This window comes from Hevea brasiliensis, chromosome 4 (genome assembly GCF_030052815.1).
Source record: "Hevea brasiliensis isolate MT/VB/25A 57/8 chromosome 4, ASM3005281v1, whole genome shotgun sequence".
Lineage (NCBI taxonomy): Eukaryota > Viridiplantae > Streptophyta > Magnoliopsida > Malpighiales > Euphorbiaceae > Hevea > Hevea brasiliensis.
In genome coordinates, this window is record NC_079496.1 from 8,601,114 (window position 1) to 8,620,876 (window position 19,763).

The following is a 19,763-nucleotide window of genomic DNA, read 5'->3' on the forward strand; positions in this document are numbered from 1 at the left end:
AAATGTTTGTCATACTACAAAAACCATCCAAAATTCCATACCGAAGACTAGATGGTCCCACTCTATAGGTGTCACCTTTACTTTGCAACTAGTCCAAAACCTCTGGTCTGATGACAACTCTTAATGCAGCTCTAACTCATGCTAGGGTAACTGAGTCACTGACTCTAGTTACCATCCAACTGTGACCTTTCGATATTCTAGCTCTAGATCCCTAACCAGGAGTTCCCAACTCCTCTACAGATATAGAACTCTGTTCTGGTATTACTGTACCAAAACAGAGGCCATCCGCAAACACCCTCATTATGAAGCACCATGGGGATGCACGCAGCTCTACACAATAATCTCATGTCGGTACTGTAATCTGCAGCTTACAGAGCAGACATCGAGAACATTGTATAGTTACTACGATACGTCCTGACAGACTAGGTCTCCTAATCTCTTATCTCTCTTGAATCTACTATTATCATAAACTTATTCTGACTGGGTCATCCACTGATGATTGCCAGCAGTGGTATCCTCATCCTTATCTAGGGCAACTGTACTTTCAAGACTCACTTTTATATACTCGTGCCTTGCACGAAATGGGCACACCATTTAAACCCATACAGACAGAAATATAGTATTTATTAGAGTACGTGTCCTCATGACAAACCTCAACATGTCTGCTAACTCTATTTCACATTTCTATGTACTCCACGAAAACCAAGACACTAACTGAGGTACTCTTATATTTCCCGAGGTATAACGCAGAATCTAGAAACAAAGAGTTACAGAAAAAGACGAAACAAAATCCTACACTCCGCATGTAACCTCCTAACAAGACTCTTTTTACACTCCCAATTATATTATTTCCCATGAATCTAGAGCCTAAGCTCTGATACCAACTTTGTCACGACCCAACCTATGGGCCAGACCGGCACTAGGACCTGGGCCAGTCTAAAGCCCCCGAGGCCCATAGTAAGCCTAACTATTCCTCAAATCCATAACCAGGCCCATAATTTAGGCCTAATATGCATATAAAATAATCTAAATCAAACTGTTATAATTGCCGACTTAGCCCAGAAATTTTCAGAAAACTAAAATTAGGGGAGCCCAGCTCAACCCTGTTACCTCATTTACAAACTGTTTAAATACCATACAAATCTTCATTTATTAATCTCAAAATTTTAAATTAACACAATTTCTAACAAGGCCCACACTATTATTAACACATGCGGAGTTCTAGATTTTAAATTTAGAAAAGATAGTAAAACAATTAAATAATCGACGTTAAACCTGCGAGGAAGAAAACAGGTTGCTCTGTAAAATAACTCCTCCTGTGGCCTGGAAAAAATATTGAACAGGAGTGAGCGTTCGACTCAGAGAGTAAAATATCAATTTTAACCATAATCTCTATAACTATCTAAAACTAATACACCCTGTAGAGTGAAATATAACACCAGCAATAATTTCACATCATAACATCAAAAAGGTAATTTGGAGAACTCACACACCCAATAATAGCAATCATAATATATGGGAGCTGATCCCTTATACAGCTCTCTTAAATCCAACCTGTGCCAGCGAAGAACTCAGCTCGGACTTCCACTTAATAACCAAATCGGGGTCCTAGCGAAGAACTCAAGCCGTGTCTACCCCGAAGGACCGGGTCCGAGCGAAGATCTCAAGCCGTGCCTACCCATCCTATCCATAGTCCACACCACATTACACGCACACCAACGCACGCACACTGCTCCAAATGACCACAACAACATACATGGCACTTTAACAGTTGTGAATGCACCATAAAACGTGCATAGAGTTTAACTACATAAATATATACATATAAGTGATGCATGGGCATGCTTGAACATATAATAATAGTGAAATTACAATTAAAATTAATATTTTACTCACAGTACACCGATGACTATTGTGGCTGCTGGATGCAGAAAAATAGCTGACCTTGATAACCTAATAATTAAATTATAAATTTATTAGTTCTAAGTTAAGATAAAACTCTAAAGAGGCAATAGACAGCCTAATTCATGCCTAAATCGTGAGTTTCCCTATACCTGGAACCTACCCAACCTGCAAAAAGGCTCAAATAACACTTCTAAATTCTCAATTTCCACAACCACATCTCATCAATATCACATGGCCCCTCCTGGGCCCTCCAAATCAGACAATACTCAAAATCTTAAAAATTACGTTTTAGTCCCTATAATTGACATTTTTCAAAAATCCACTCAAACAGGCTCTAAAAATTCTAAAATTTTACCCCGTGGTCCTTAATAATATTATAAGGCTATTGCAAAATGAATTATAATTTTCTAATCACCCATGAATATTTTATTCAAGAATTTTACTCGATTCCATAAGTTTCCAATATCTAACATATTCTTAATTCAACCTAATTAAATATTCGCATATTTAAACCTCTATCCTCAAGCTTCAACCAATTATATAAAATTTAATTATCTTAATTTCAAATAATCCTATATGCCCATATGCTAAAAATCTAACTAAAATCCATCTATATTTTTTCAAAAATATTCTACAATCACTCAAAAATTCAACAAACACGATAGAATATCTCTAAATAAATTTACTTTCATCATATATTTTTCTTAGAAATTTTCTCCAATTTTTCCTGTTTAAGAAACACTGTATTTATGCTTCACAGACAGAGAAATAATAAAAATTGTCTTACCCGAAATTTATTTGTGTCTCAAAAATTTCAAAAATTTATGAGGAAGCCTCTGGAAGTTGAATCATCTCCATAGCCCATCGGAGCCACCGCCGAAATCACCGCACACGGTGGCCGGCCGCCGGTCGTCGGCGACATTTGCCGGATCTGATCATACCACCATGTTTCTCTCCTCTTCCTCAGTCCATATGTGGTCTCGGATCATCAATACAACGGTCGTATCGTTCTAGATCTGACGAAAAAGTTTGAAAAACCCGAAATTTCTCTCCTCCATATCTCACTCATCCGACCTCCATTTTCTGCAAAATTGGTATCAAAAGAAAGCTCTCGGAACAAGCTTTCCAACGCCACCTGAATCGCCTCGATCGGACGTCGGATGAAGCCGGAATCGCGCCGGAAAGCCGCTGCCCACTGTGCGCGCGTTTTCTCTCTCTTCTCCCTCTCTTGCCGCTGTTTCTGGTGGCTCTTGCCGTCGCCAGAGGTTCGCCGGCCAGGTGGGGAGCTGCTCGAGAGGTCGCCGGCCGTCACCGGAAAAAGAAAGAAGAAGAAGAGAGGGAAGGAGAGGAGAAAAGGGAAAAATGGGGGGGGGGGGGGGAGTCCTCCTCCCGTTTTTTTTGAGTCCCTTTTTTTTTTTTTTTCTAAAAGGTTGGCAGTGACAGTGGAGTCACACGCCAAAGTCACTTTCATTCTTTTTTTTTTTTTGTGGTTGTTACAGCCACCATGATTTCTTTAGAATTTTAAAGTACTTACACTAAGAAAAAGTTTAAATCGAAAGATACTTTTCATTATGCATAAAACAATGGGATCTAACAATACAAGTTAAGTGGGGGATTGTTATAAATAGCTTGTATGTTAGACAGTATAAAGAGAAAGAATTTCTATATTGTTAAATTATAAGAAAGTGAAGGAATGACAATAGTGAAATATGTATAGAATTATATATATATAATTCAATATATATTATTCTATTATGGCACTTAGCACGTATATGTGTGAAATAAAATAATTATCTTATTATAATTTTCGTAAATAAATTACAAACAGATGTATTTATTAACAAGTAGATATATCTATTAATAAACAGACATGTTAATTCTATATAAACAATCATGTTAATTCTATACAAACAGTCACAACTGTTTGTATAGGTGTCTGTTAATAAAAAGACATGTCTATTCTATACAAAAAGTCACAATTATTTATATAGGTGTCTGTTAATAAATAGACATGTCTATTTTATACAAAAGTCATAACTATTTGTATAGGTGTTTGTTAATAAACAGACATGTCTATTGCACAAACAGTTGTATCTATTGGAGATAGATAGATGTGTCTATCTAGTAAAGAAGCCATGACTTTTCATTCTTTATAAATATGGATGAGTTTTTTAATCTACAAATATACTACTTCTACTTTTTCATTATTTATAAATATGGATGAGTTTTTCAATCTAGAAAAATACTACTTCTACTTCTTCTTCTTTTCTTTTAGTCTCTCTAAATTCGGTTCGTATAAAGAGTTCTTAAGGGAAATCTTCAAGAGTTGTTGTCTGTAGATTTCAGGCTTTGTTGTATCTTGAAAGTATATTGCCATAACCTTGCAGCAATCTAGTGGGGGGCAATTAATACCTTAAAGATAGTGATTTATCACGCCTCAAAGCCTATTTTACGCCCACTAACTCAACACTAGGTCCTATTGCAATAGAGATGTATTTTCCTGGCTACTAATGCTAGAGAGTGGATTAATGGAGTCATTAATGCCAAGGTGAAGTTCAAGATTTACAGATGCGCCATACTAAATATTGCATGAGTTTGAATAAGTGATGCTTTGCATTTTAAATTTCATGTCAAATTGGTTTCCACTGGTTATCAAAATCTATATTTTTTTATAGCAACTTCAATGAAGATAACTATTACTATTTAGTTTTCTCAAATCTTATAGTGGAATGGGAGTTTTTATTTGTGTTGAACTGTCCTTTCATGAAAGGATCAAAGGAATAAGGATTCAATTTGGAATCTGTATCACCACTACATGCGTTTCCTTGCTAGAAAGTATGTGAGCCAACAGTAATAGGCTCTAAGAATTGGATAAGCTCTGTTGCTTTCTGTTAGCCAAAGGAAGGAAGCAAGCAAACTCTATGTTACTATTTCTGTTGAATTAACAACTTAGAATGGATTTAAAGAAAAAACAAATAAAGCAATGGTCAGCCAATGGATAGTAGTTGTTATTCTACAAATAGCATAGATTCTCATGTTTCTGGTATTTCACACCGTGATCTTTTATAATCTTGAGGGAAGATGACACAGCAGTAGGAATGGGTCGCAACTCCATAGAGCTTATCGTTCTCCCCATTTATTCTCTCTCTATATGAAACTATAAAATCTAAATCAATATTTTAATTACTAAATGCCATTTATGTCTGTTAATTTTAAATTTAAATGTGCTATTTTAAATACCTCATGGATTTAATTGGATCTCAAAATATCTTAATAACTTATATGACCATTTAGTATAATTTTAAGAGTTAAAATAAACCTTTTGCCTTTTTTTTCTTTTAAATTTACGTTTTGTTGTAAACAATGACCGTCTGGGAACTTCTTGTTTGGGCAATAAGTTCCAAAGTAAAAAATTCTAATGTACGAAATAAACATATGTTTTTAACATAGATCAGTTTATAAATGGGTTTTTTCTCTAACCCAAACGCTAGCTCTCCATCTTCGTCGGTCTCAGTGATGTTCCTAGGGGAGGTCCAGCCGTCCGACCATCAACCCTCCCCCTAATCCTTTCCTTAAATAGCGGTTTTTTTTTTTTTTAGTTTTTTAGGTGGCTTTTCTTTTCTTTTCTCCTAGTGGTTTTTTTTTTTAAAACTCCTTTGGAGTCGAAGTATCCCTCCTTAAATGGAGATTTGGTGTTCTCCGGTTGGGTTTATGGGATGCTTTACATGGTGCAATCGGCTCCCCTACCATGTGGTGTGAAGCTGTTGGAGCTTCATCGTTGGGCAGTCTCGGAGGTGTACGCTGCTCTGGTCCCCTTCGCCTAGTCCTTTCCTGATTCATCCAGCGCGGTTCTAGTCCCTGCATGATCTTTGGTTTTGCTGCTTTTCCCTTGTTTCCATCTGGGTTTGGTAGTACTGAGTAGGGGAAGTATGTGTTTGGGTGATTAAGCTCTTTCTCTGTTGTTCTCTCCCTACACGCTTTATTCAAACGTAGATCCCTTGCTACAAGGACAGTGAGGTTTGCTGGCAAAGCAGAGTCGGCATCGCCTGGTCATACCCGATAGCATAGGAATCCATTTTTTTTCAGGATTTGGGTCTTTTAAATGGGCTTGGATTGGTTTAATGTGCCTTGCTTTTTTAGTGCACTTGAACCATGTATTCCATATTGAATCTAGTGGACCACTTGGCCTCAAAACTCTCCAATCAATATCTCCATCAAGTGTAAAAGCATCTTTTAAGAAATAACAATGTGGGAATAGTACTGAGTAATGTTGTTTTTGAGAAGGAAGATTACAAGATCCCTGAGATTAAATGGAAAAAGCTTGCAGTTTTCGTCTCCTAGGGAGGTTTCAAACTTTAAGTCAATTCATCAAGCTAGCCTTCAGGGATGAGCCCATGGTGGCGTTGTCCCTATGCTTGCAAATTACATTGCAGAGGAGCTGGCCACAAGGGTTCTTAGAGAATGATAAACCAACTTTTTGAAAATTGATTGACAAGATGGACTATTGATATAAAAACAAAAAATGGCCGCTTCCTCCTCCCAAAACCCCCCACCCCCGCAGCCATCCCTAAACCTCCAACACCAACACCACCACTACCTTCCCAAAATCCTCTACCACCACCTGCATGTGGTATTAAGATTTTATAGTCATAGAGATGATTTCAATATGGTGAAATGTTTAATTTAGTATCTGTGTTTGAGAATTTCAATTTAATCCATTTTAAATTTTTTATTTAAATTAATTTAAAATTCTCAATTTAATCTCAATTTAACTTAAAAAATAAAATTTATAAACTAAATTTCTTGATTTAAATAAAAAAAATAAAAAATTCAATTTTTTAATTTTGAGATTGAATTTCCTGATTTTTAAAAATTTTATATTAAATTGAATTTAAATAAAAAATTTAGAATAAAAAGTTAAAAATAAATTAAATTAAACAAGTAAATATGAGTAATTGAGTTTTAATTCATTTTAATATATTAAATTAAAATTTATTGATTAGCAGAGGACACGTAGATATCTTTTAAATTTATTTTATATTTTCTGGGCTCACATAAATTTATTTTATTTTGTTCAATTTTTGCTATAGTTGTCTCACCATGAACAAGCACGAGGATCTGTTCGTGAAATGGATTACGCTGAAGAAGAGTAGGACTTTTGTTGGATTGATCTTCTTCTATGAACTAGTATATTATGCCTTTTAGTTTCAATGCCAAGACTTCACTTTGCCCATGATTGGTGGGATAGTTGTGCTATCAGCTTAGTAAATCAAGAATTAATCTTGGTTTTGAAACAACTAAACGATCACAATTCATGGGTTCTTCTTTTTTGGCATTTTCTCCAGAATTTCAAGTTGGGTGTTTGTGTTTGATTCTTAGACATAATAATACAAGTTAAGTACAGGCAGGCAAAGGCTAGAAATATAAGATGATTCTCCTCTAGAAAATTCCGACGTTCTGGGAAACAATTTTATAAAATATAGAAAGTAACAAGCTCCCATACAAATTAAATCTTCCATTGCCAACACCAAGAAGCTTTTGAATACAAAAGAAGTTCGAAAATAGATAAAAAGATTTTGGCATTGTGATTTTATTTAAGAAGAATTTATTCGATAAACAGAACAACTCATTGAATCAAAAGCACCTCTCACAGGTATAAGATTTTTTCAATAAGTTGTACGTCATGCAGATGCTAGCAACTTCTCCCTTGCCTGTTTGAAGTAAACCAGCATTTCGTCGCGATCCGGAAGATTATCTACGATAATAGGTGCCTCTTTGAAATTTTTAGTCCATGCATGCAACCGAGGAAACTTGTAGGGTTCAAGCATTTTTATGCCCACCACTTCCTCTACAACTTCCAGCCAGTGAGCAATAACGCCATAGGCTATGTCCACCATGCCAATCTTGTCTCCTCCAAAATATTTCTTCCCCCCAAGTGCCTGTTCTTCGATAGTTTTTAGCATTTCCAAGGTGTCCTTCACTGCCTTCTCTTGTTCTTCCCCGCTGGTTCGGTGTACTACCCACACCGATGGACCCTGCAGTGCCAAACATATAAAGGAAGACAAGTTAAGATTTAGGAAGATCAAGATTTATTAGATATTAATGGAAAATTTTAAAGCAAAAAAAGGGAGTCGACTTTTGAACCCAAGAACTCGATAAGTGGGTACCTTATCTTCAATAAATTTAATCCAAAACCTGGCTACAGCTCTTTCATAAGGGTCACTGGGCAGTAGGGGATTTTGCGGCCATGTCTCGTCGAGGTACTGGAGGATGATCACGGACTCGCAAATTGGCTTGCCACCGTGCACGAGCACAGGGATCTTCTTGTAAACTGGGTTATACTGTAAAAGCAAAGGGCTCTTGTTGAAGAGATCTTCTTCTACGTACTCATATGGAATGCCCTTAAGTTTTAGAGCCCATAACACTCTGTAACTATAGGGACTTGGCCATGTTCCATGGAGCTCAATTTCAGCCATCTTTGAGAATTGAGATGGTCAGCGATTATCACCATCATCCCTTTTATAGCGATCAATGAAGTCTAAACCAAGCAACTTAATTACAAGGGTTATAATTTAAAAATGATTGATTAATAGGAAAGAACTTTCCCAGCTACGAAAATTTAAATAAGAATATGGAAATTTGAATCGGATAAAGACCATATATATGTTACTTTCCATTTTCTAGATGATATGCGATGGTCATGCATGACATAAATATAGAATAGCATTAAAAGTGATGAGAAATTGGCATTATCTCTTGAGTAATGTTTTTCTTTCCTTAAATTTTTTACTGTTTTAAAAATATTTTTGGGATTATTTACTCTTATTACACAATATACTAAAACAATATCCGCATTTACTGTCATATATAAAACGGTACCTTTGTTTTCTTTTTTAACTTTTTCATTTTTTATATTTTTTTATTCGTTTTCAAAAAAATATCAATCTATCCAGTGATTTATTTTAATTTATTTTAATTTTTCAACAAATTATTAGATTTATATTAATTACTTTTTTAATAAAATAATTTTAAATGACTTTATTTATATATTGTAACAAAATATATATATTTATATATACTAATTGTGTTCCTTTTTTTTTATTCCTTTTTATTATGAAAAGAAAATAATAATTTCACTGCTAATCATTGTTAAATATGTATAGAAGAAAAACATAAAATTATTTAATAATTTCGAAACGAAACCCATTCGAATGAGGCCAGCTGAATTGGCTATTCCGGCTTCGAACTGGATCGGTCCACGTCTAGGTCTACATCTCACAATAATGTCTAAAAATTTATTATAATTTGATAATAATATGGGCTAAAATTTATTAATAATATTAATCTCTCGTTATTTCCTTAATTGAGGAGAAATTTATACATACTGCATCATCACTTCCACTATTTTTTCTCTCTTGGCAAGTTAGTTTAATTTATTCATCTCTAACATTATTACTTTTATTATTTGTTGATTAAAATTTTAATTTTCGAATTTGATGATGATGAAATGAGAAATATTTTATCAATTTGAAATAAATGTCTCAAATCAAATTAAACAAGCAATTGCTCTCTCATATGCATCTGTTCAATGTATTCAAGGAAGATGTTGGACTCAGCAATTGGCTTGCTATGGTGAACAAGGAGAGGGATCTTCTTCAAGAAGTTCATTCTTATTTGGAAGGTCTTCTTCAATGTACTCATACTCTACCCCTTTCAGTTACAGAGCCCATATAACTCTGTGACTAAATGGGCTAGCCCAGAATCCATGTAGCTTCACTTCTGCCATTTGTTGTCCTGAGATGAAAATGCAAGGTTCAGTGCCAGCAACAAGTTATCTACCTTATGGTAAATTTCAATTAATTATGTCAAATTTGGTGGATCACTTGGCCGCCTGTTACAGAAAGAGAGTCTGGGGATTTTGTTTTGTGTTTCTTGCTCCTATCAGGCGGAGGATATGCTTTTTTAATTTATCTGGTATCAAGATTTTATAGTTATGAACAACAGTCAAGAAGATGATTTCAATATACCACATTAAAATTCATTGATCAGCAGACGATATGCATAGATAACTACATATCCTTTAAATTTATTTTATGTTTTCTGGCCTAGCTCGCATTAATTTATTTTATTTTATTAAATTTTTCAATGCTGCGGTTGTCCACCATGAACACGCAAGGGGATCTGCTGTGAAATGGATTACACTAAAGAAGAGTAGGACTTTTGTTGGATTGGTTTTCTTCTATGAACTCATATTCTATGCCATTTACTTTCAGTGCCAAGACATCACTTGACCCATGATTTGTGGGCTAATTATGCTATCAGCTTTGTAAATTAAGAATTAGCCTTGGTTTTTAAACAACTAAAAGCTATCAATCGATTACAATTCATGGGTTTTGTTCTTCTTTTTTTGCATTTTCTGCAGAATTTCAAGTTTGGTGCTTGTGTTGGATTCTCAGACATAAAAATGCCAATTAAATACAGGCAAAGGCTATAAATACAAGATGATAGTACAGCCAACACCGAGAAGCTTTTAATTTGAATACAAAAGAAGTTTCTTACAAGAAAATAGATCTTTGAAATTGTTATTATTTAAGAAGATTTATTTGATAAAAAGAACAAACCATAGATTCAAAAGCACCTCTCGCAGGTCTCTGGATGTAGGTAATTAAGATTCTTTCAACTTTGTGTCATGCAGATGCTAGTAACTTCTCTCTAGCCTGTTTGAAGAAAACCAGCATTTCGTCTTGATTTGGAAGATTATCTTTGATAATGGGTGCCTCCTTGAAAGTTTTAGTCCACGCATGTAGCCGAGGAAACTTGTGGGGTTCAAGTATTTTTATGCCCACTACTTCCTCTATAACTTGCAGCCAGTGAGCAATTCCACTACAGGCAATGTCCACCATGCCGATCTTGTCTCCTCCAAAATATTTCTTCTCCCCAAGTGCGTGTTCTTCAATGGTTTTAAGCATTTCCAAGCTGTCCTTCACTGCCTTCTCTTGTTCTTCCCCACTGGTTCGGAACACTACCCACGCTGATGGACCCTGCAGTGGCAAACATATAAAGGAAGACGAGTTAAAATTTAGGAAGATAAAGATTCGAAGTAAAAGAGGGGTGTCGAATTTTGAACCCAAGAACTCGATCATATAAGCACTGAGCACGTACCTTGTCTTCAATAAATTTAACCCAAAACCTGACTACAGCTCTTTCATAAGGGTCACTGGGCAGCAGGGGATTTTGCGGCCATGTCTCGTCCAAATACTCGAGGATGATCATGGACTCGCAAATCGGCTTGCCACCGTGCACGAGCACAGGGATCTTCTTGTGAACTGGATTATACTGTAAAAGCAAAGGGCTTTTGTTGGAGAGATCTTCTTCTACGTATTCATATGGAATGCCCTTAAGTTTTAGAGCCCATAACACTCTGTAACTATAGGGACTTGGCCATGTTCCATGTAGCTCAATTTCAGCCATCTTTGAGAATTGAGATGGTCAGCGATCATCACTGTCATCTCTTTTATAGTGATCAATGAAGTTGATATTTGCTTGGGCGATAAGTTAGGTCTCAATCAAGCAACTTTTAATTATTTAATAATGGGAAAAAAACTAGTCTCCTGACCAAGGAAATTTAAATAAGAAAATGGAAATTTGAATTGAGTAGTTACTTGTAGACACAGAGATATAGTCAAGCTATGTGGCTGAGCCATAAAATATTAGCTTTTTTCATTTATTGAAGTATATAATATTAGTTGATATGGTTGATTAAGACCAAAAAATCCCACTTTTCATTTTCTAGGCGATTTGCCATCGTCATGCATGATGAATATAGCTTTTCCCCGTAAATATTATGTTATTTATTAACTTTTTCTTCCTTGCTGATGAATCTTAGAAAATTTCAATCCTCTCTGGTGGTTGAATTCCAACTGGAAAAAAAAAAAAAATGAAAACTCAATTGAGTTTTTTATATTTCAAATTATAACACTGAAGAATAATAATAGATTCACTAAATTATTTTACAATCTATTTTATTCATTAATTTATTAAAATTAGCAAAATATATTTATAATAAAGTAAAAAATTAATAAAATTACAATATTTTTATTTTAAATGAAGAATGATTGATGAATAAAAAATACTCATTAATTAAATTAATAAGTAAATTTTATATATTGTAATATTCTTTATTTTTTAAATATATTTAACAAGTTTTTAATTAAAAAAAAATTAAAATGTAGGGACCTATGGGGCTTGGAGGCCATGCCTCCTCTAGTCCACTCATTGCTTCGCCCTGAACCACATGTCACCCCCTAAAATTATTGCTCCCGAATTATCCCACAATTTTCTGCTTGAAGACTGTCCACGCGAAGCCCAAATTATGTGCATGGAACAATTGTGGCCGAGGCATTGGTGAGAGGGACGTGAGGGCTAATTGCATGTGCATGGGAAGGCCCCAAGAGGGTGCACTATGGTGATCCGCATAAGCCAAATGGGGAGCACGTGAAGCACTTGCGTGGACGTGAGAATAAACCACTAAAAGTGGACCATGAAGCCACTAGTGGAGGCCATGTGCAGCGGCAAAGTGGAGCCAAGCACATTTACGTGCATGAGAATGAGATAGTGGGGCGCACTAAAAGGGCCAAGGTAGCCAAGTGGGCAGCACATAGAACGGCAAGTGGACCAAGCTAGTTCCGTGCATGGATAAGGGCCAAACCATGCAACGTGAAGAAGGGAGTGCAGCCCATGTGGGGGCGTGTGGGTCCAAACGAGTGGGACCAATGCCAAGGCACCAGATTTTCCCTCCTTGCCCAATTCAAACCCAACGGCTGGATTGAGGTGGCAAGCTCTGCCGCACCCCATGTACATCACGCCACTCCCTATGAATATTTTAACTGTGCATTTGAATTAGTTTAAACTTGGCCACACATTGGGCATCATGAGGGCAGACAAACCTTGTATATAAAGAGACTTGTTCCCATTTTGTATAGAGATAGTGAGAGAGGTGAGAGTAAACACATTTGAGAGAGATTTGTGTGAGAGCTACTTTGGCAATTGTACAGCCGTTTCAAGCAATACAAGAAATCCTTTGCATCATTTCTCTCCTTCTACCTTTCTTTTTATGTGTGCATGGTTGTGTGTTGCTTGTGCTTTGGTTGCTTGTTGTGTTGATTTGGCCATTGTGAGTTTGGGTGAGCAAACTTATTACCGTGGTCTTTGGGACATTGAGAGGCTGACTTATGTTGGACACAAGTGCCACACGGTTGAGAGGAGGCATTTTGGATAGTGAAACAATTCTCCTGTGACAGTTGGTATCAGAGCAGTGTGGAGTGTTTCGGCAACTATGGATGATTCGAGTGACCAAGTGCATGAGGCTGGTACTTCGGTGGTGGAATAACAAGTGGCTGGTGTAAGGAGAAAGGGGCGGGCCAAGTCTAGGGACCCTTCTTGGGCAAGAGATGAGATGGGTGATGTTGAGACTAGGTTGGCCAAAGTTAAGCTTCACTTAGTCAACGAGGATGAAAGGTTCGAAGAGTTGGAGAACCGGTTGTTGGAGCTTGTTGAAGGGATGAATGAGACCCAAAATGAGTTAAAAGCTGCCCTCAACGAAGCCCTTGACAAGGTGGCTAATGAGAGTGAAGCCCTAAGAATTGCCCATGCCGAAGAGGTGTCCACCATGAGAGAGGAAAACCGGCTACTTAAAGAAGAGGTAGAAAAGATGAACAGGGAGATGAAAGATGTTAGGGACGAGATGGTGTTGCTTCGGAGGTTGGTGGCTCAAGGAGTTGGGACCAACCCCCACCCCACTCTCACTATTCCCACGGTAAGGGTGGAGATACCCAAGCCAAGCTCATTTAAGGGGGCAAGAAGTGCTCGAGAGATTGATAATTTTCTGTGGAGTTTGGACCAGTATTTTAGAGCATTTGGTGTGGATGATGACACACGCAAGGTGGACCATACTCCACTTTATTTGGCCGAGAATGCCATGGTTTGGTGGAGGAGAAGAATGGCCGATATGGAGAAGGGTACCTACAGTATAAGGACGTGGGATGAGTTCAACAGGGAGCTCAAAAATTAGTTTTATCCAGAAAATGCAGCTGATGAAACAAGGGCCAAGCTAAGAAGGCTCACACAAAAGGGGACAATAAGTGAGTATGTCAAGGAGTTCTCAGAGGTGTTGTTGGAAATTCCGGATTATCCCGACCAAGAAGCATTGTTTTCCTTTAAAGATGGATTGCAAACTTAGGTTAAACTTGAAATAGAGAGACGTGGTGCCCAAGACCTTGCTGCTACCATAGCCATTGCGGAGTCACTTGTTGAATTTAAGAAAGTTAATAAGGCCAAGAACAAGGATAGCAAAGGCAAAAATGGGGGAGACAAGGGTGGTGGTAAGGAGAGCAACAAAGAGGGACCGAAGGAAGGGAATGGCAAGAAATTTGGGTTTGGGAAGAAGGACACACAAGATGGCATATTTAAGAAGTTTGAGAAATCCCACAAGCCAACCGATAGACCTCCTTTAAAATGTTTTTTGTGTGATGGTCCGCATAGGGCAAGAGAGTATCCTAAAAATGCTGCACTCACCATATTGGTTAGAGACAAAGAAGAGAGTCATTCACGTCAAGAGAGATCCAGCATGGGTTCTTTGCAATTGGCAGCCGTGGCAAAGGGTAAACAAGTTAAGACTAAAGTAGCCAATAAGGGCAGGTTGTTTGCACAACTCAGAATTGGGCAAAATAAGGTTCAAGCTCTAGTTGACATAAGAGCTTCAGACAACTTTTTAAAGCTAGAGGAGGCGCAAAGGCTTGGCATTGTTTTCCACAAGCAGGTTGGTTGGTTGAAGGTAGTAAACTCTAAACCTACTCCCACACATGGTGTTGCTAACAAGGTTGCCGTGAAACTTGGTGAGTGGACTAGTCTTATAGACTTTTCTATTGTCTCTATGGATGATTATGCATGTGTTTTGGGAATGAACTTCATGGATAGGGTTAGGGCAATCCCCATCCCCTTTTGCAAACAGCTTGTGTATAGTTGAAGATGTGGGAGCATTTACCATTCCATTGAAGAGAGGAAAGGCCAGGAGTAGCACCCTGTCCGCCCTACAATTGGTAAAGGGTGTGAAGAGGGCCGAACCAACCTACTTAGTGGCTTTACAAGCTGAAGAGGGTGATTGTGCCATGGAGGTGCCTCATGAGGTTTAGAATGTGTTGCAAGAATTCGATGATGGCATGCCTAAGGAGCTGCCTAAACAATTACAGCCCAAGAGGGAAGTGGACCACTCTATTGAGTTGCTGCTCGGTGCCAAACCACCCGCAGGTGTGCCCTACCGAACGGCCCAGTTCTCCTATAATTTGAAAAGGAGTAAGGCAACAGGAGCAAGCCCATTTGAGATTACTACAGGACAGTAGCCCCTCACACCACACATGGTAATGATTCCTTATAAAGGTCCTAACCCTATTGCTTTCAGGTTTGCCAAGAATTGGAAAGAAAAGGTGGAGCTTGCAAGAACCTCATTGGCTAGGGCTACCAAGAAGTTAAAGAAATGGGCCAACACCAAGAGGAGGCACCTAGAATTTGAATAAGGCGACTTGGTGTTAGTGAGGATGTTCCACCGCACTCATGGCAAGTGGCACAAGGGACTTTTGAAGAAGTATGAGGGACCTTTTTCAGTGGAGCAACGGGTTGGAAATGCTAGTCGGGAACACAAGTTGAAGTTGTGACAGCATGAGAAACTTGTGAGGCGATACCAACTTGAGGCAATGGGGGCGTTCCTGGATTGAATGGGGGAGAGTGTCACCCCTAAAATTATTGCTCCCGAATTGTCCAACAATTTTCTGCTTGAAGACTGTCCACGTGAAGCCTAAATTATGTGCATGGAATAATTGTGGCCGAGGCATTGGAGAGAGGGATGTGAGGGCTAATTGCATGTGCATGGGAAGGCCCCAATGGGGGTGCACTATGGTGATCCGCATAAGCCAAATGGGGAGCACGTGAAACACTTGCATGGACGTGGGAATAAACCACTAAAAGCGGACCATGAAGCCACTAGTGGAGGCCATGTGCAGCGGCAAAGTGGAGCTAAGCACATTTACGTGCATGAGAATGAGATAGTAGGGCGCACTAAAGGGCCAAAGTAGCCAAGTGGGTAGCACATGGAACGGCAAGTGGACCAAGCTAGTTCCGTGCATGGAGAAGGGCCAAACCATACAACGTGAAGAAGAGAGTGCAGCCCATGTGGGGGTGTGTGGGTCCAAATGAGTGGGACCAATGCCAAGGCGCCAGATTTTCCCTCCTTGCCCAATTCAAACCCAATGGCTGGATTGAGGTGGCAAGCTCTGCCGCACCTCATGTCCATCATGCCACTCCTTATGAATATTTTAATTGTGCATTTGAATTAGTTTAAACTTGGCCACACATAGGGTATCATGAGGGCAGCCGAACCTTGTATATAAAGGGACTTGTTCCCATTTTGTATAGAGATAGTGAGAGAGGTGAGAGTAAACACATTTGAGAGAGATTTGTGTGAGAGTTACTTTGGCAATTGTACAGCCGTTTCAAGCAATACAAGAAATCCTTTGCATCATTTCTCTTCTTCTACCTTTCTTTTTATGTGTGCATGGTTGTGTGTTTGTGTGTTACTTGTGCTTTGGTTGCTTCTTATGTTGATTCGGCCATTGTGAGTTTGGGTGAACAAACTTGTTGCCGTGGTCTTTGGGATATTGAGAGGCTAACTTCTGTTGGACACAAGTGCAGCACGGTTGAGAGGAGGCGTTTTGGATAGTGAAACAATTCCCCCGTGACAACAGGCTGGACAAACTCTAAATAACTTTAACTCTATAGATTATGGAATTAATTGTGGATAAGCTCAACTTCATAACACTTGCTAGAAAGGGATATTCATGTGTTGCATATTTGCATTTGATATTTACATTTATTACTCAAACACTAATTGCTCTCTTGGTATAAATCATCTCATGGTAACAAGTAGAAATTAGCATACACATTGAGCTTCACTTGCAAACATGTTCAAGTCCGTGGCTCCCTACTACTACATTCTCCTTTCCATTCTAGCAATATTTTGCACAACCCAAGTACCAGTTTCTGCAGATAGAGGAAGGCATACTCACTATAAGTACAATATCTACATTATCAACGGCTGCGAAAGTGGTATTGAGCTGCCTATAATAGGTAGGAGTATTTGATTCTTGTTCGGTTCAAGGTTTGCCTAAGAATCGGAATCGAACTGAAATTTCAGTACAATTCTGATTCGATTTTTCATTGTTTCGGTTCTAGTTCGGAATGGTTTTCGATTCTTCAATTCTGGTATGGTTTCGGTTCGGTTCTTGATTTTTAAAACAATTTTATGTTGTTATTTTCTTAAAAAGTCATACTTAATTGACATTTAAGTTTTAAATTAGATTATTAATACATAATATATCATATAATATATTTTTTAGTTATACTTAAATTATATAATCTTTAACTATAAAATGCATATATAATTTAAGATTAAATATATTATTTAATCTAATAGTATAAGTATATGATATTATATACATTTTAATTATTTATTAATCATATAATATTTAACTATAAGATATAAATATAATTAAGAATCATATATATATTTATATATAAAAGATAATAGTATATTTATAATTAAGAATCATAAGGTGATTTAATATATTTATAACAAAAATTATTAAGAAAATATAAAAAAATATAATATTAGGTTATATTTAGTTTATAATTATATATACATACATAAATATATATAATTATATTAAAAATATATATTATATTTAAAAAAAATAGAAAAATATATATACAAATTTAGTTTTCTGTTCGGTTTCGATTTGATACGATTTCAGTTCTATTTCAATACGGTTCTGATTCAGTTCTCAGTGAAAAATCAAAACCGTAACGGAACCGAACCAAATTCAGTTGGTATGGTTCCTATTAATTCAGTACGATTCTTCTGTTCAGTTCGATTCCACTAAAAACTATGCACAGCCTAATTGTGGTACTCCCCATCACAATGTGGGTAATTTTACCCTTATCCATCCATGGGATCACTTCTATTGGAGTTTCTCTGTGAATTATCGTAATAATGTGGGCTATCATTGTGACTTGGCAAGGGGTTTTGCTCATTCCCAGAGAAGGAGCATTGTAGCTTTCGATCTTAGCAGAGATACTGATGACTTGAGATGTGGAAGAACTGGACAGTGCTTCTGGAAAGTCACTGAGGTTGCTGTCTATTTTGGCAACAACAATTCTACTTGGACTAGAGCCTACAATTGGTCCTCAGTTGCCTCGACTGATAAGGATAATAATAATACGACCCAACCTCGTCCTTGGCCTAAAGCTTCTTTGCCTTGATCTAAGAATTTAAGAGTAGTAAAATCTTGAGAATGGGGCTCAGGATTTTGGCTAACAGGATCATGACACTGCTATATACAAATTTTGGCTTAGTTACATGAACAAGTATATATAAATATAACTCTAGTTAGGCAAAGATTACAACATCCAATTTGGCCCAACAAGACGAGCCATCCCATGCTCAATTTTTTCTTGCACTGGCCATATTGTCTACTGCAACATATGCAAGAGACAAGTACGAGGTGCACGTAATTAATGGGTTGGGTTCCTACATATTATACATTCGTTGCCAATCCAAGGACAATGATCTTGGCCACCACTTACTGAAGGTGGGAGAGGATTTTCATTGGCATCTTAAGGTGAATATTCTTAAGACAACTCTCTTCTTCTGCCGCATGAGATATTCAGATAGGGAATCAAGATTTTATGCTTTTACTGTTGAAGATGAAGGTGCAAGGAGTGCTGATACTGGCAAATGTTTCTGGTCTGTGAGAGAAGATGGTTTCTTCTATAGCAGTGGTAATGCTTCCTGGTATAAGCATCACGACTCGTCAAGATGAAATTCTGGTTAGAATATATTAAATTAAGAAGAAAAATGTAGCCATTAATCACTAATTGGTGTTATTAGTGGGTAATGGTGAAACAAAATAAATAAAAACAGAAGGCTCTAATGGGTTTTTGCAGTTATTTATTTCGCCATATATTGCTGTTGAGAATATATTTAAAACACCCTGCGATTTTTTATGCATCTTTTTCTCACAAATATACGAAATATGAAACTTATAAATTAGAAACTTTAAAATTGCTCCTAAGTTAATCCATTTGGTAAAAATGTGAATTCCTCTTCTTTATCAACCATGATTTGACTTTGTTGAGGATCACTTTAAATTTATTGTGAACACACTAGACAGTGTATACCCTTAAGATCACCAAAAAAAAAAAAAAAAAAAAAGAGATTTTGTCTTGATGCATGAAAGCTGACTCAAAAATATCTTTAACAGTAAATAAAAAAAATAAAAAAAAACCTTTACATATATTATTCTAATATAAGACATATAAAATCTAGTCTGACTTATAATTTGTTTCAAGTTTGAATTTTCACTTTCTTTTCTTTATTAAAATATATATTTGTAAAACAATACAATATTTTATGTGTTTCATTCTCTTAATATAGAATTATATCCACTGGGTATGTAACATTTTGGAGTTGCCAAATGCTCAAACACAATGCGGATCAGAAAATTTCAACATCCAACAAGGAACCACGGCACAACGCAATTTTCCCACTTATTACTGGAATCGTTAGACCATGCATGATGAGTTTGTTCGAGGAGCAGCTATGAGACCCTAAAAGCTCGTTATCATAAGGATTATAGACAAAGGTTGTTGACTCTAGGTTCAGCCAGTACATGAATCCATTATAGACACTGTGTGTTGTGAAGGTGGTGGTATCTTAGAAACTCCTTGTGATTCAGAGACCATGGAAGAAG

The 19,763-nt window shown here is 37.1% G+C and overlaps 2 protein-coding genes across 2 annotated transcripts; both read right to left on the reverse strand.

Moving 5' to 3' along the window:
• Nucleotides 1-7,347: 7,347 nt before the first annotated feature.
• Nucleotides 7,348-8,420, reverse strand: LOC110662143 (probable glutathione S-transferase). Its single transcript, XM_021821027.2, has 2 exons — nucleotides 8,073-8,420; nucleotides 7,348-7,940 (listed from the first exon to the last, which is right to left on the reverse strand). The coding sequence occupies exons 1-2, from the start codon at nucleotides 8,379-8,381 to the stop codon at nucleotides 7,587-7,589; spliced, it is 663 nt and encodes a 220-aa protein (XP_021676719.2). The 5' UTR covers nucleotides 8,382-8,420; the 3' UTR covers nucleotides 7,348-7,586.
• Nucleotides 8,421-10,413: 1,993 nt separating this feature from the next.
• Nucleotides 10,414-11,398, reverse strand: LOC110662144 (probable glutathione S-transferase). The gene is made up of 2 exons (XM_058145237.1): nucleotides 11,068-11,398; nucleotides 10,414-10,946 (listed from the first exon to the last, which is right to left on the reverse strand). The coding sequence occupies exons 1-2, from the start codon at nucleotides 11,374-11,376 to the stop codon at nucleotides 10,593-10,595; spliced, it is 663 nt and encodes a 220-aa protein (XP_058001220.1). The 5' UTR covers nucleotides 11,377-11,398; the 3' UTR covers nucleotides 10,414-10,592.
• Nucleotides 11,399-19,763: the final 8,365 nt, after the last annotated feature.